This window comes from Parasteatoda tepidariorum, chromosome 4 (genome assembly GCF_982258835.1).
Source record: "Parasteatoda tepidariorum strain Cologne lab strain chromosome 4, Ptep-v5.0, whole genome shotgun sequence".
In the NCBI taxonomy this organism is placed as follows: domain Eukaryota; kingdom Metazoa; phylum Arthropoda; class Arachnida; order Araneae; family Theridiidae; genus Parasteatoda; species Parasteatoda tepidariorum.
Window position 1 is genome coordinate 81,468,715 of NC_141758.1, and position 15,114 is coordinate 81,483,828.

Here is a 15,114-nt window from a genome sequence, read left to right on the forward strand (position 1 = left end):
GCTAATATCAAGCTATATATATATATGTGTGTGTGTGTGTGTGTGTGTGTGTGTGTGTGTGTGTGTGTGTGTGTGTGTGTGTGTGTGTGTGTGTGTGTGTGTGTGTGTGTGTGTGTGTGTGTGTGTGTGTGTGTGTGTGTGTGTGTGTGTGCGTGCGTGTGCGTGTGCGTGTGTGTGTGTGTGTGTGTGTGTGTGTGTGTGTGTATGTATATGTATGTGTATGTGTATGTGTATATATGTATATATGTATATGTATATGTGTATATGTATATGTGTATGTGTATGTGTATATATGTATATATGTATATGTATATGTGTATATGTATATGTATATGTGTATATGTATATATATATATATATATATATATATATATATATATATATATATATATATATATATATATATGCCTTTATAAAATAATTTTAAAGTTGAACTATCCAGAGTGTAATAAGAAACTTTTGTATTAAATATGAATGGTGCTCTTATCTAAATACGAACACGCCCGATGGATGCTAGTAGTAATATGTGTAGACTTTACTGTTATACGTTTAAGAATGTATGAATGAAGGATTAAGTACATAACAGTTTTCTATCCATGCATACATATTAGCTTTGGCTAAACCAGTGGTTCCCAACCTTTTGTGGACCATCGCCCCCCTCTTGGGGTTGGCTGACACCTATCGCCCCTTTCTCTTTTTGCTCCATTCATTGTTGCTTGTGAGCAACCAAACACTGAAAATTGATTATTGATTAAAAACAAACACTAAAGATTAAAACACTGATTATTTAATTTAAATTGTAATGCAAATAAGGAGGCACATTTATCCTGTCATTTTTATTAATTGAAAAAAATTGTGCATCTTTTTTTTTCAAAAGGAAATGATATTTAAAACGGAATAATCAAAACAAAAGTGCATTTTTTTAATTCATATTTTAATGTAATCAAGAAAAAGTTAAAGCGTTAACAATTAAAATTTGAGAAAAAAAATGAAGAGGGAGAAAGTACATTTTTACCACTTCAATGACTGCCCTGTGCTTGGTGTATTTCAAGTTAAAGCTTGAATGTCAGGTTTTATACTCGTCAGATTTAAACGCGGGTCTCTTTTGAAGCAAATGTCCAACCTATCTCTTTGCTTCGTGAGCAGCTGGAAGACAGAACTAAATCCTCTCTCCACTAAATATGTTGACGGGAACGAGATGAGAAGCGGCTCAGTTTGTTTCCACAATTGTGGATAAGTGTCCATAAGCTTTACCCAAGCTAACTCGTAACCGTATTTTTTAAAGACGACTTAAGCCTCACAGTCATACTTCAAATCTAAAAACTCAGTCTACAAAGAGGAAGTGAGCTTATCCACAACTTTAAAAGAGAAAGGATCGAAAATCCAATCCGGAATTTCTAATTACATCAAATCTTTAAATCTTGATTCTATAACTGATCAAGGTGATCAGTAAAAATTAAGATTTTATTTTCGAGAATCTCGATATCTGCCATTGAACACTTTTTAAGAGTTGGAAATTGCATTAGCTCTTTGCGACCAATGTTTGACTTGCAGATATCAAATTTGGCGATGAATGAAGATATGATTCCCTTAGCCTTGACAATGTTCATTTTATTTCCTTGAAGTTTTACGTTGATTTCCTTCATTTTTTTTCAAAACTATGAGTGAGGTACGCAGTTTCTAACTTGCGTTGCTTCAAACTCTCATTTAAAACAGGATCAATGGTGTCGAGAAACTCAGTAACCGAATCCAGCAATTCGAAGAAACGGCTCAGTTTCCTTTTGAAAGCCATCTCACAGCTGCATGTAGGAGCAGGAATTCGAAATCTTCATCACTTTCATGGCAAATTTCTCGGAACAAACGGTTATTAGGATAATTAGCTTTTATTTTATTGATTCCAGAAATAACCAATTTTTCACAGCCAAAAGTTGACGATAAATGGTGAGATAATTTCCGGTACTTTTTTTTTAAGGTGACCCAGAAACCCAGTATGACAACCAGTCATGGTTGGAGCACCATCTGTTGCACAAGCACTTACATTTGTGAGGGGAATTTCTTTTACCTCAAAATAATCTTTGACCAATTTAAAAATCGACGATCCTTTTGCATCTGTGTACAAAGTTCTTGTAAACAACATTTCCTCGTTAATCTCCTTACTCTCATTTATGAATCTCACGTAAGCTAAAGCAGCTCTGTTATCTATCACAGTTGATTCATCAATCTGCAACGCAAATTTGCCTTCTTTCAGAAATTTGATGAGTTTTGATTCAACGTTGGCGGCCATCTCATCAATACGCCTGGAAACAGTATTATTGCTCAGAGGAACAGAGTGACTAATCAGATTTCCGCCTACGATACCAAAACGTATGACGAAAACGATCCTGCACTTGCATTTTTTTAATTTTTAACAATCATTATTCTTTGTCTACACCAGAACCATAGGTTTCATATATATATTTTCAATTTCAATCTCAAATAGCTTTTTATTATTAATATTATTAGCAATTTTTAACTTTTGAGTACTCGTCGCCCCCTGATCGCCCCCCTACGGATTATCGCCCCCTTGAGAAGCTCTATCGCCCCCTTTGGGACGATCGCCCCCAGGTTGAGAACCACTGGGCTAAACAATTACCTTATGAAAGAAGGAAAACGAATAAAAGTGTTCATTCCCAGTTTACGTTTGTGTGCAAAGCTGAACAAATATTAACTATTTGAATGTTTTCCTTTTTTATGATTTTATAATTTTTATGCTTTTTTATTGTTGTTCCTTGTATGTTTTCTGACTAACAAGTCTAGAATAATTTTGATACCAGTTTATTTCAAATTAAAGTTGATAAAATTTTATGCTATGGATATTAGCCTAAATATATGAATATTTATTTAATATTTTCTAACAAAATTATATTTGATGAAAACAAGCAAATGCTAACCACATAATTCATTAAAAGTCTTCAAATGTTTAGCTGTTTATCACACCACTTAAACGATGCTAATTCCTCTGCTCAACAGCAGATGAAACTCAGTGCTGTTAAGAATTGTATTTTAGAACCACTAAACCAAGTGTCGGACAGAAGGCTCTTTTTTTTAAACTGACAACTATTCACCTCCACAAACTTTCCTCATTCATTTCGTGTTCATTTACGCATCTTGGTACCTACGTAAAAGTACCTCTTTTTCTTGGAAAAACGAAACAGCATCTATCTCACTCCTCGTTGAATAAAAATCGTCAAGTTTTTGTTTTAACTGCTTAAGATGGAAAAAATACCATATTACGCGATTTAAATGCAAAGCCTAAATAGAATCAAAAGGAAAGTGTGTATGGTTACTCTTAGTTTGGGTGTTATGGCTGGTTTTATTACATGATTTGGAGGTGTATCGTGGTCACCGTGAAAATCAATTAGTACCAGAAAAGTTAATGCAAGTATGTTTACAATATTTAAATTCTGAATCTTTTGATGCGATTTAAGTATGATTATATAAAAAAATATTCCCTCAAAATAGAATCTCAACTTAAAGTAAATGGGAAAGATGACAACAAAAAATTAAGGCCTGATGCTACTCAAAATCCTTTAAAAATTCTTATTAAAAAATGAAAAGGTGTAAGTTGTCCAAAAACAGGATTAATTTTCGATAAACTTACATCTAATGCATCCATAAATTTAGTGATTCTTCTCCATTTACACGGATTTTTTTTTCATTTTATTATTAAGAAAGATCCAATAATGAATATAAACTGTATATGGGTGATTCTCACGAAACATGACAATTCGGACCAACAAAATTTCTTCAAATTTAAAGTCTTCAAAACAATCTGAAATTTTTTTTGTATACTTCTTTAGCTACACTTATTAATATCATATAGACAGCAGTGTAGTTTATTGACATTTGATCGAGAGAGAAAAAAATAGAAATTCACCAAATCTTGAATGCCAGGAAAATGACATATTACCTTAGAAATTTAAAAAACAGTCATTTTAAGTTAATAGCAAGTAACTCAACTTAAGCATTTATGTTAGATGGACCATAAATTGCTTGAATTAATTCTTTTTATCCACTGTAGAAAGAAACAAAAAAAATTTTGTTTCTTTTATGTACGGAATAAAATTGTGTATAATTATCAATCATTAAATAAATAAATAACTTTGATTACAACCAAGCATATTACAATCATGCATAAACTTGGTATTAGGTTAATATTTGCTCTCCCTCTTTACAGTATTAGCAGTTAAAAAGAATTTTTGGTAACACTTCAATGTCCTGGCATTCATAAGCCAGGAAAATGACAGCCAGGATAATGACAAATTCGCCATTTTATAGCATATAACTTTACTTTAATTTAATACGTTGGCCGAAGACGTTTATATTCTGCAGAAAACAGTATTTCTTAAAATAACTCAGATAAATCTATGTAGTTTTTGTTATTAATAATTTCAAGAAGCCAGGAAAATGACAGCATAAAAACCTACTCACCTTGAAAAATTTTTTGAAATAGATTTTGAGTCAGAAAATTGGTTCTTTATTCATGCAACAAGACATTTTCAGATAGGAGGGTATCTAATCAATCTATTAACATAAGATATTGATCCCTGGCGCTATCTATTTTGGCTTTAAATCTGTAAATAAAAGTAGCCTGGAAAATGACAGATTTTCATGGGACAAACAAATTATTGACAGAAAAATTTTTTTTAAAGTAAACAATAACCCTCTGCGTATATTCTGGAAATGCTTACATAGGATAAGGTAAAAAAATTAGATTTTGAAAAATATATGGGAAGTTTTGAAGCTAGTTATTATTGGAAATATTTTTTGGGACATGCCAGGAAAATGACATTTTGATATTCAATTAAATTTCTTAAGTATACAAAGCAGTCAATGCTAGTGCAATGTCATTTTAAAATGCTAACAGCAATGCTATTTATTAATTTTTTTTAAAAAAAAAGTTCTTTTAGTATTATAGTATTAGATCTTGGAGCAAGGGACAGGTCATGTTTCGTGAGAATCACCCATATATCGAGTAATGAATAATATTTTTATATCAAATAACACTAATAATAAACTTTGTAATGAATTTGTACAAGTATAAAAAAGTTTTCGGAAAACAATGTAAATCGATGTAAGCAAACCATAACCATCGAGACTCTCGGTGGCTATGTGCAGACACGTTTTTTCTTGTAGCTCTTCTGCACTGGTGAAAAGTTTTTGCTCTGAAATGACGAACAAGTCGGCCTCTCTTGTTCAGGGGCTCTAGATTTACCTACGATGATGTCAGGTATCCAATTACAAATAATATCACTGTGTGTTTACTACTCACTACTGACACGTAGTACGCATATAGGATTTTAATGAAATATTGCTATCTGTGTTTTTAAAATTTAGTTTTATTACCTAAGATCACTCTCGTTATTTTACAATTGAAGTATCTTTATATCTGGTAGGGTAAAAGGGTTTCAAACATTTTCCTGAAGTTACTCTAGACTATTATGTATAAATAGCACTTACTTTTACGAGAATAAGTAAAGATACAGATATTTTAAGTTCCCAACTTCACAAGTTGTGTGCTAATGATTTTGTGAAAAAAGAATTCCTCCTTAATTTTCATAGTAAAAATACTATTTAATGGTAAATAGCTTAAATTACTATGAAAAAAGAAAAAAAACGGTTACTCAATACCAGAATATTTTTTTATTGAAGCAAACCTTATCATTACATAATGAATGCTACACAGAAGAAGGTACAAGTGAATTAGTTGAAATTATTTGAAACCAGTGGCATACTTGTTTCAAATAGCATTAAAAACATGCACATCCTCAACTAACATCGAGCTGAAAAGATAAAGTACACATAATTAGTAACTTATTTCTAATTATGACACACTCTTTGCACCAAGTACTACGATCGTACAGAAATTATTGAAACGACAACTGTCACAAAGACATGATACGTCAGAAAAAAACAGCTAAAAAAAGGGAGGGGATAACCCAATGAGAACCCAAGATTGTGCACTATCATCCTCCCATTATGGCTTACCAAAACCCTCCGGGACTACAAGCACTAGTGCCTTAACGTTGCCAGCCTAACTGGTGTACTTACCTTCTTTTTTAATAAAACGTTCACTGTCAATCATTTATGTGCGACCTAAAGATTTAGCACTTAAGTAGAGAAAAATATTATCTCATATCGTACTAGTAAGATAACCTAATTGTAACAGAATGCAAACTAGAATCACAAATATTTTTCATATAATTAAAATCTAATGGCCTTGAAAAAGTTCGAACTCATCTGAAATGAAAACACATTCCCTCTCCTTGGAACAGCCACAAAATTTTCTAAATTTTTCCTGTTTTAATTTGCATGTTTTTAATTCTTATTACTGTGCACTTACACTTTGGAATATTACTCATTTATGAGTTAGTGATGTAAAATAACTCACGATTTGGTGTTACCACCTTGTCGCGGTGAGTGAACTTACATGTGATAAGAATCCACTGAGCTATGTCTGCATAAACTTAACTGCCGGTATCCAACAAAGAATAAATAACGGTGAAGAAATCTAGATTTCATTGAAATAATGTTAACTTGTTCCCCAATGTTAGGTGCGGTGTGTATAAAGGAAAAAACAACATTTAGGAGCACAACAGCAGTGGTTCTTGTAACGGATTTGCACCCTCCGCCCCTCCTAACCGATACTGGGAATGGTGAAGCGTTAGGGTGGAGAAGAAAGGTTTTTTTTCTTTTTTATCGTTGGTTTGTTCTATGTTTTTTACACTATTGATAAACAGTACTGTACTATTAATTAAGATTTTTCTCTGAAAAATAATCCATATCATCCTTGTTAATTAAATCTTCTAGCACATTTCAACGTAGATAGAAAAGTAAAATGGCGGTTGGAGGGAAGCGACGCACCCAACCATGCTTGTAGAGTTGTCCAACAGCCGGTTCACAGGTGACGTACTTCCTGTCGGTTTTCTTCTTATGCGCATGTTCTGGTTCTTAGTTCAAATTACGCTCTGCTAAATCAGAGCATGTTGCTCACCCTGTAAGTTGTTTTTCTGGTATAGTGTACCGAACCGAGCAGTTCGCCTTAGTGAACGCATTCGAAGAGCTGTACTTCTTCTCCTTTCTATATCCCTTGCTCCCAAGACTGACAGATCAGTCAGAGACACCAGACTAAGAGTAACACCCTAGCCCACCTGATTTGGGGTTGAGCATTGCGTTAACAACCCAACCTAGAAAAAACCTTCTAATTACAGAAACTGAAATCATGAAACTGAAATCATCTCTCTGAGGGGCAAAATACCTGGCCACAAATAGATGGAAAGCTATGATAGAGGCCCTATACTACAATTCGGAGTGAAGAGGAACATGAAGTGAAATGAAAAATAAATTAGTTATCCTATCAGGTCATCTTTTTTGTGTCAACTAAAATTATAAGTTCTGGGAATTTTCAGTTCTAATTTTGACCCTTATTATATAGATAACTTTATGTTTAAATAATGTTAAACAGACATTGATAGAATTTATAAATAGTAATTCATTATTTACCGAATCTCTAATGTCTCCTTCTTCATCTGAATCGAGGTTACATTCTCCATCATAATCAGTATGTGCATAAGTACTTGTGTACTTCAAATACTTCTGGTAAGGGCAGTATTCTTCACAACCAGGTAAGATTAATACCCTAGGAGTTTGATTGGACTTGTCCTCATTTGGTGTATTCAAGTAAAGAATTCGAATGAAATAATTGCCTCCTGATCCAGAGTACATCTCAAATATGATAGTTGCACAATAATGTATGATCTCGGCGCGAAGATTGTTTAAAGCACCCAAAACCGCAGCAATATTACCATCGTGCTGAAATTGAAAAAAAAATGATTGCTTATTTACCGAATACATTATATACTAGAACATTAATCAATCTTGAACAATCAATATTAAAAAAGCAATGAGTATAGAAAAGTTATTAAAAAAATATTAAGAATGTAGCTCTGACGTAAAAATTAAGAAAAACACTTAAATTTTATTGTTTTGTTTCAGTGTTTAATTTCAATTTACTTTTTTTAAAATTTAAAAAAGTTTTTTTTCTCTAAATTTTACACATGTTTCTTAAATTTCTTTGAGTTAATTTTGATCAAAAATAATAAATTCAATGTAAATAAAATTTCCTTTTTTTTCTTTGATTTTTCAAACGACATCTCTATTTACTGCATATAAAAAAATGCTAATCAACTTCTATGAAAAGTAAAGTAATTTAACAACAACTGGTTAAGGTTCTTAAAAAAATAATTCTTTCTCATAATTTTTGTTCTTTTCAGTTGGTATTTAAAAATTGACTATAATTTGACATTAGCTAGAATTTAAAGTTTCTATTGCTAACGAAGTCGGATTTTGTTTTAAAGAAATTAAAGTTTTAAAGCTTAATTTTTTTGTAAATATCCACATTTGTAAACAATTCAAGTAAACCCTTTCGTCATTTATTAAGTTCGAAGCCTGCTTTATCTAGTTTTTACTATGCTTCTTAACCCTTGAAGTACCACTTGTAATTGTCGCAAGAACTCCCAGTTGAAAATTTGAAGTTGTTTGTTGCTATGGAAACAAAAATGAAACCATTTCTAATGAGGGAGAATTAAAGATGTGACTTGATTCTCCCTACCGAAATCAATGAGAAATGAAGAGTTATCTTAAAAGCCAGAAAGTCCTCCGCACAAATTAGTATTTAAATATCTAACATGAGCTTTTGTTGAGCACATATTATAAATACTAGAAAAATGATCAAACGATAAAATTGTTATGTAATAACCGCCATGAATAGTTATAAGAAAGAACAAAATGTAATTTACACAATATTACGAACGTTTAAATTCCGAAATATCTAGTGGAAGGAAATATTTTATTTCAGACATTTCATTCAAAGAATTTTAAAAATTTATTAGAAATGCCCTTAGTTTTGCTATTTAATCGAGATGCAAAGCTACTAACTAAAATACTGAGTCAAGTACGTCATATCATAAAACATTTCGTTTACTTACTAACACAATCAAGTATATTATTACATGAAGCATTCCATTTACTCACGAACAAGGTACTCAATCAAGTACATTATTACATATTTCATTTACGCTCGAAAAAGGTACTCAATCAAGTACATTGCTGCATGAATCACTTCCTTTACGCTTGAACAAGGTACTCAATCAAATGCATTATTACCTGAAATAGTCCGTTTCCACTCGAAATTCTTATGTTTGCTACACATTAGATAATGGCGTAATTTTTTCACTTAGCCGAGTCCAACAAATAAAATATGCGAAACTTACCAAGTAAAAGAAATTATATATTAAAAAAAAATTTATAATAGAAATAATTTTAAACTTTTAACGGAATGTAAAAAGCGAGCGTTTTTCAACGAAAAGAAACGTCGGTTTTCACATATATCAATAAGAAATAATGACAAAATTATGAACAAAAAATATGAAATTTTACTTCTAATTCTGTTTCCAATGCAAGAAAATTAAAATCAAATACAGCCTAAATAGAAACTCATAAAAAGATCTAGATATACATTTTTATGAAACATGAATTATACTTACTGTGGAATACGTTCGAAATTTCAGTTCTGGAGCTTGGTTGTTTACTTTAACGTTGAATACTTCGTTCATTAGACCAAGAACTGGACCTTAAAAATTAAAAAGTATCATGCAATTATTTATCAATGCATATTTTAAAAATATTTTTAGACCCCTCTCCATCTTTTATAATTTATTTCTAATTTCACGAAATTTAGTATGCGTGTATCGAAATCTGTCTAACACACACACACACACATATATATATATATATATATATGTAATAAGCGAGTCAACAGCCTCTATGTTATCCCGCCAGATGTCGCTCGTCTGAACGAAAGGCATAGAACTTTCTTGATGTAAATGAGAGAGTCAGTTGGAATTGTCTGTCCGAGTAGTTTCTAAGTGAAACTGATAATCTTAGTGATTAAGACTCTAAGTGACTATAAAATTAGTTAATTGAAATATGTTTCTGTGTGAAACTGGAACCTGTGTGGTTCGATCTTTATTGTTTTAAGAGTCTGTGTGACTCATGTTATCATTAAAGAATCATTATCATTAAGCATAATCATTAAATGTCTTGATTGACTTTATTAATGGTAACCAAGGCATTTACATTTGGTGTCAGAAGCTACCCCGCCATGTGAGTACAGAATTTTCTTTTTTTCTGTATCTTAAAAGAATAAAATAATGACTTTTCTGTCGAGAGCTAGAAAGGAGGACTTGATTAAATTAGCTGAGGAATTAACTGTTGATGTGCCCCCTGCAGCAAAAATTATAGAAATAATTAAATGTATAACTTCATGTAAAGAATATAACGAGGAGGTAACGAAAAACCTCTTAGAAACAATTGTTTCCGAAGGACTAGAAAAAGAAAGATTAGCTAATGAAAAAGAAAGATTAGCGCAAGAAATTCAACTTGAGAAATTAAAATCGGATAATTTAAATAAACAAAATGGAACTCATGTAACTACCACAGACACATTTAAATCTAGTGATCTATCTAAATTAATCAAAAGTTTTGATGCTAATGAAACAGATATAAGCACATATTTGTTATTGTTTGAACGCCAAGCTACGAGAATAAACATAGATAAAAAAGAATTCGTTACTTATTTAATGGGACTTTTACCGCTTAGTATCGTCCAAATTATAGCTCAAGAGCCAGAAGAATCCACTTCGAACTACGATTACGTAAAAACTTTGTTATTGAAACGTTTTAAACTTTCCCCGGAACAATTTAGACAAAAATTTATTTACCACAAAAAAGAACAGAATGTTTCTTGGCGAGATTTCGCTTATGAACTACAACATTATTTCGAAGAATGGATAACAGGCATCAAAATTACAGATTTTAAAAGTCTTAAAGAACTAATGATAGTGGATCAATTGAAACGAAAATTGCCGTCGGAAATTCGTGATCATTTTATAGATGATTTACATAAGATCATTGAACTGAAACCTTTCATAGAGCAATTAGAAACATATGAAACCGCAAGAATCCGAGTAAACAAAAGTGATAATAAATTTAAAAAAAACTACCTCCCACCAAAACAAAACAAAGATCTCTCAGCCTCCTCTCAAGCTCCAGCTTTCAATATCAATGCATCATGTTTTTACCCTACCAAAAATAAATTTTTGAATACGAAATGCTATACATGTAATAAGTACGGCCATATAAGTATAAATTGTGATAAAAATGTGGTTAAATGTAGACATTGTAATAAAACTGGCCATAAAAGCAATGAATGCTCAGAAAAGAAAGTACTTCATCACAGTGTTCAAAATACAAGAATTTTGAAACAAATATTCATTTTTAATTATGAAATTTCAGCAGTTTGTGACACTGGTTCAGAAATTAGTATGTGTAGCCCTTCACTCTTTCAAAAGTTAGGGTATATTCCTCTTAAACCCCCCGCTATTGTTGTAACAGGTATCAGTTCAGAACAAATTCCCCCCCTTGGATATTTTAATGCGGATGTAAGCATTGATAATTTTGTTTTAAATGCTAATATTTATGTAGTAGAAAACATGCAATTTGATTTTATTTTGGGAATGGATATTTTAAGTTGCTTAGACATTCATTTTTCTAACGGTCAACTTACTGTTCAAAATTCAAGCATACCGAAAGTAGTAAATATAAATCGCATAATTCCTTGCGAAAGTAAAAACATTCATTTTATTCCCCACCAAAGCGGAAATCAAAACGCAAACATTTCTTTCACTGCTCCGTTCAAGGTTAGCAATAAAACTCATTCACCCACTCCTATGTTAATTTATGATCAAAGAAATTCTCACTTTTCTGATTCTGTTTTGACTTCGGAAAATTCGAATAGTAATAAGGCTTCACCCAATTATGAAACTGAAACTTTTGTAAACTCAGTCACAGCGTCTCCTTTCAAGGCTAGTGTAATGCCCAGATGCGATCCTTTAATTTATGATCAACAAATCGCTCCAATTTCAAATTGTTTTTATTCTTCGGATACTCTTCAGTCAAATAAATATTCAAATAATTTAGAAGCTTTTTCTTTCTTAACTCAGATCTCAAATGTCATTGATCATAATGAATTCGATTTATCGCATATACTGAATAAGAAATTAAAGCAAAATTTAACTCTTTTGATTAATAATTATAAACCGTCTCAGATTAAATCCTCGGACATTAAAATGAATATCATTTTAAAGGATGAAATTCCCATTTCCCAACATGCTCGTCGTTTGTCATTTAAAGAGCGGGAAATAGTTGAAAAACAAATAGACACCTGGTTAAAAGATGGTGTTGTTCGTGAAAGTTGTTCAGATTTTTGTGCTCCTATAGTCCTTTGTAAAAAGAAAGATAATTCCACGCGAGTTTGCATCGATTATAGGAAATTAAATAAAAAAATTGTTCGAGATCGATTTCCCTTACCCCTTATGGAGGACATATTAGACCAATTAGGCGATGCGCAGGTAATTTCTTCTATTGATTTAAAAGCAGCCTTTCACCATTGTGAAATTGAAGAAAATAGCCGTAAATACACATCCTTTATTACGCATAATGGCCAATACGAATTTTTACGGGTACCATTTGGTTTGGCTAACAGTCCCAGTGTTTTTCAGAGATATATTTTACATGTTTTTAGAGAATTAATTAAAGATAAAACTTTAGTTATTTATTTAGATGACATTTTCATTCCAGCAAAAAATGATGAGGAAGGTTTTCAAAAATTAAAACGCGTTTTAAAAACAGCTGCTGATAACGGATTGGAATTAAATTTCAAGAAATGTCAATTTTTAAAACGTTCCATAGAATGTCTCGGTTACATAATTGAAAATGGCACGATTCGCCCTTCACCCTCTAAAACTTTAGCAGTTAAAAATTTCCCGGAACCTAAAACACATAAACAATTAATGAGTTTCCTTGGATTAACAGGATATTTCCGTAAATTTATCCCAAATTATAGCAAAATAGCTAAACCTCTCAGTGATTTGCTCAGAAATAATACTGATTTTAAATTCGATAATGAACAAAAAGAAGCTTTTCAAAAACTCAAGATAGCTTTAACGAATGACCCAGTTCTTCATTTATATAGACAAAATTCTGAATTAGAGCTCCACACAGATGCCAGTAGTTTTGGTTTTGGAGCAGTTCTTCTTCAAAAAGCAGACAATGGTAAATTTTATCCTATCCATTATTTTAGTAAAAAAACGTCCCAACAACAAGAGAAATATAGTAGCTATGAGCTAGAAACTCTTGCTATAGTTGAAGCGCTTAAAAAATTTCGAAACTATTTGTTAGGTGTAAAGTTTAAAATTATAACCGATTGCGCTGCTTTGCAAAGCACAATGAGTAAAAAAGAAATCATCCCTAAAATTGCGCGGTGGGCGTTGTATCCTGAGGAGTTTCACTTTGATATGATACATCGGCCTGCTACACAAATGAAGCATGTTGATGCCCTAAGCAGAAATGTTGCTCTTATAATTCAGCATGATGAGGTAACCATAAAAATAGCAGCTGCCCAAAAAGAGGATGAGCAAATAAACACTATTAAAACATTAATTGCCAATGGAAATGATAATATACACTTTATTAAAAATGACATTCTTTATCGATACGATAATGGTAGAGAGCTTTTAGTAATACCAGACGCGATGCAAAATGATATCATTAAAGAAGTTCATAGTAAGGGACATTACGCACTCACTAAAACTGAAGAAGTTATTAAACAAAATTATTATATTCCTGGTCTAAAAGCGAAAATACAATCTGTCCTAACAAACTGTGTTGACTGTATTCTATGCAACCGAAAGCGAGGAAAGAAAGAAGGTTTCTTAAACCCGATTCCTAAAGAAGATGTACCTTTAAGTACATACCACGTTGACTTTATAGGTCCATTGCCTTCAACAAAAAAGAAATATCAGCACATTTTTTCTGTGATTGATGGTTTTTCGAAATTTGTATGGCTTTATCCCGTCAAAAATGTTAGTGCTCAAGCAGCTTTAGAGAAATTGAGGTTACAACAGACAACTTTTGGTAATCCCTCCAGAATTATATCAGACCGCGGTGGTGCATATGTGTCTAAAGAATTTGAGGACTATTGTCAAGAAGAAAATATTCAACATATTCTTATTACTGCCGGAGTACCTCGTGGAAATGGCCAAGTAGAGAGATTGCACGAAACTCTTATCCCTATTCTCACAAAGTTATCCATCGATAATCCAATGAACTGGTATAAGCACGTAAACGATGTACAAAGATTTATTAATAGTACAATTTCCACCAGTACAAACAAAACTCCTTTTCAACTTATGTTAGGAATACCCATGAAAAACAAAGAAGATTTACGGATTAAAGAAATTTTAACAGACGAATATGAAAATTACTTTATGAAGCAACGAGAAGATCTTAGAAGTGATGCACAGCGACGAATTATGGAAATTCAAGAGCAGAATAAATCAACCCACAACAGAAAGTGTAAACAACCCCACAAGTACAGAAAAGATGACTTAGTGGCGATTCAAAGAACACAATTTGGAACTGGTTTAAAATTGCGTCCCAAGTTTCATGGTCCTTACAAGATTGTTAAAGTGAAATCCAATGACCGATACGAAGTAGAAAAAGTTGGGCAACATGAAGGTCCTAACTTAACAACCACTGCTGTAGACTATATGAAGCCATGGACAAATTAGTGCATATTTACTGATGGAACGATGCAGCTTTGATTTTTTTCCTCAAAAATTTGCTATGTATTTGTTATGTTTGTTTTGTATACTGCTTTGTTTTTTTTTCTCTTTTCAGATTTTTTTTTAGTCATTCTGTTTCGAGGACGAAACCCGTCAAAATGGCCGAGAATGTAATAAGCGAGACAACAGCCTCTATGTTATCCCGCCAGATGTCGCTCGTCTGAAAGAAAGGCATAGAACTTTCTTGATGTAAATGAGAGAGTCAGTTGGAATTGTCTGTCCGAGTAGTTTCTAAGTGAAACTGATAATCTTAGTGATTAAGACTCTAAGTGACTATAAAATTAGTTAATTGAAATATGTTTCTGTGTGAAACTGGAACCTGTGTGGTTCG

General features: G+C 32.1%; 1 protein-coding gene across 1 annotated transcript in view; it reads right to left on the reverse strand.

Annotated features, from left to right (window-relative positions):
* Positions 1-5,659: 5,659 nt before the first annotated feature.
* The window catches only part of LOC107439969 (lysosomal acid phosphatase), a 55,049-nt gene continuing 45,594 nt past the window's right edge, over positions 5,660-15,114 (reverse strand). Inside the window, exons 8-10 of the mRNA XM_087161467.1 lie at positions 9,585-9,670; positions 7,543-7,851; positions 5,660-5,822 (exon numbers count right to left, since the gene is read on the reverse strand). Of these exons, the coding sequence (XP_087017593.1) occupies positions 5,808-5,822; positions 7,543-7,851; positions 9,585-9,670 (410 nt within the window). The 3' untranslated portion in view covers positions 5,660-5,807. The remainder of the gene's footprint in view (positions 5,823-7,542; positions 7,852-9,584; positions 9,671-15,114) is intronic.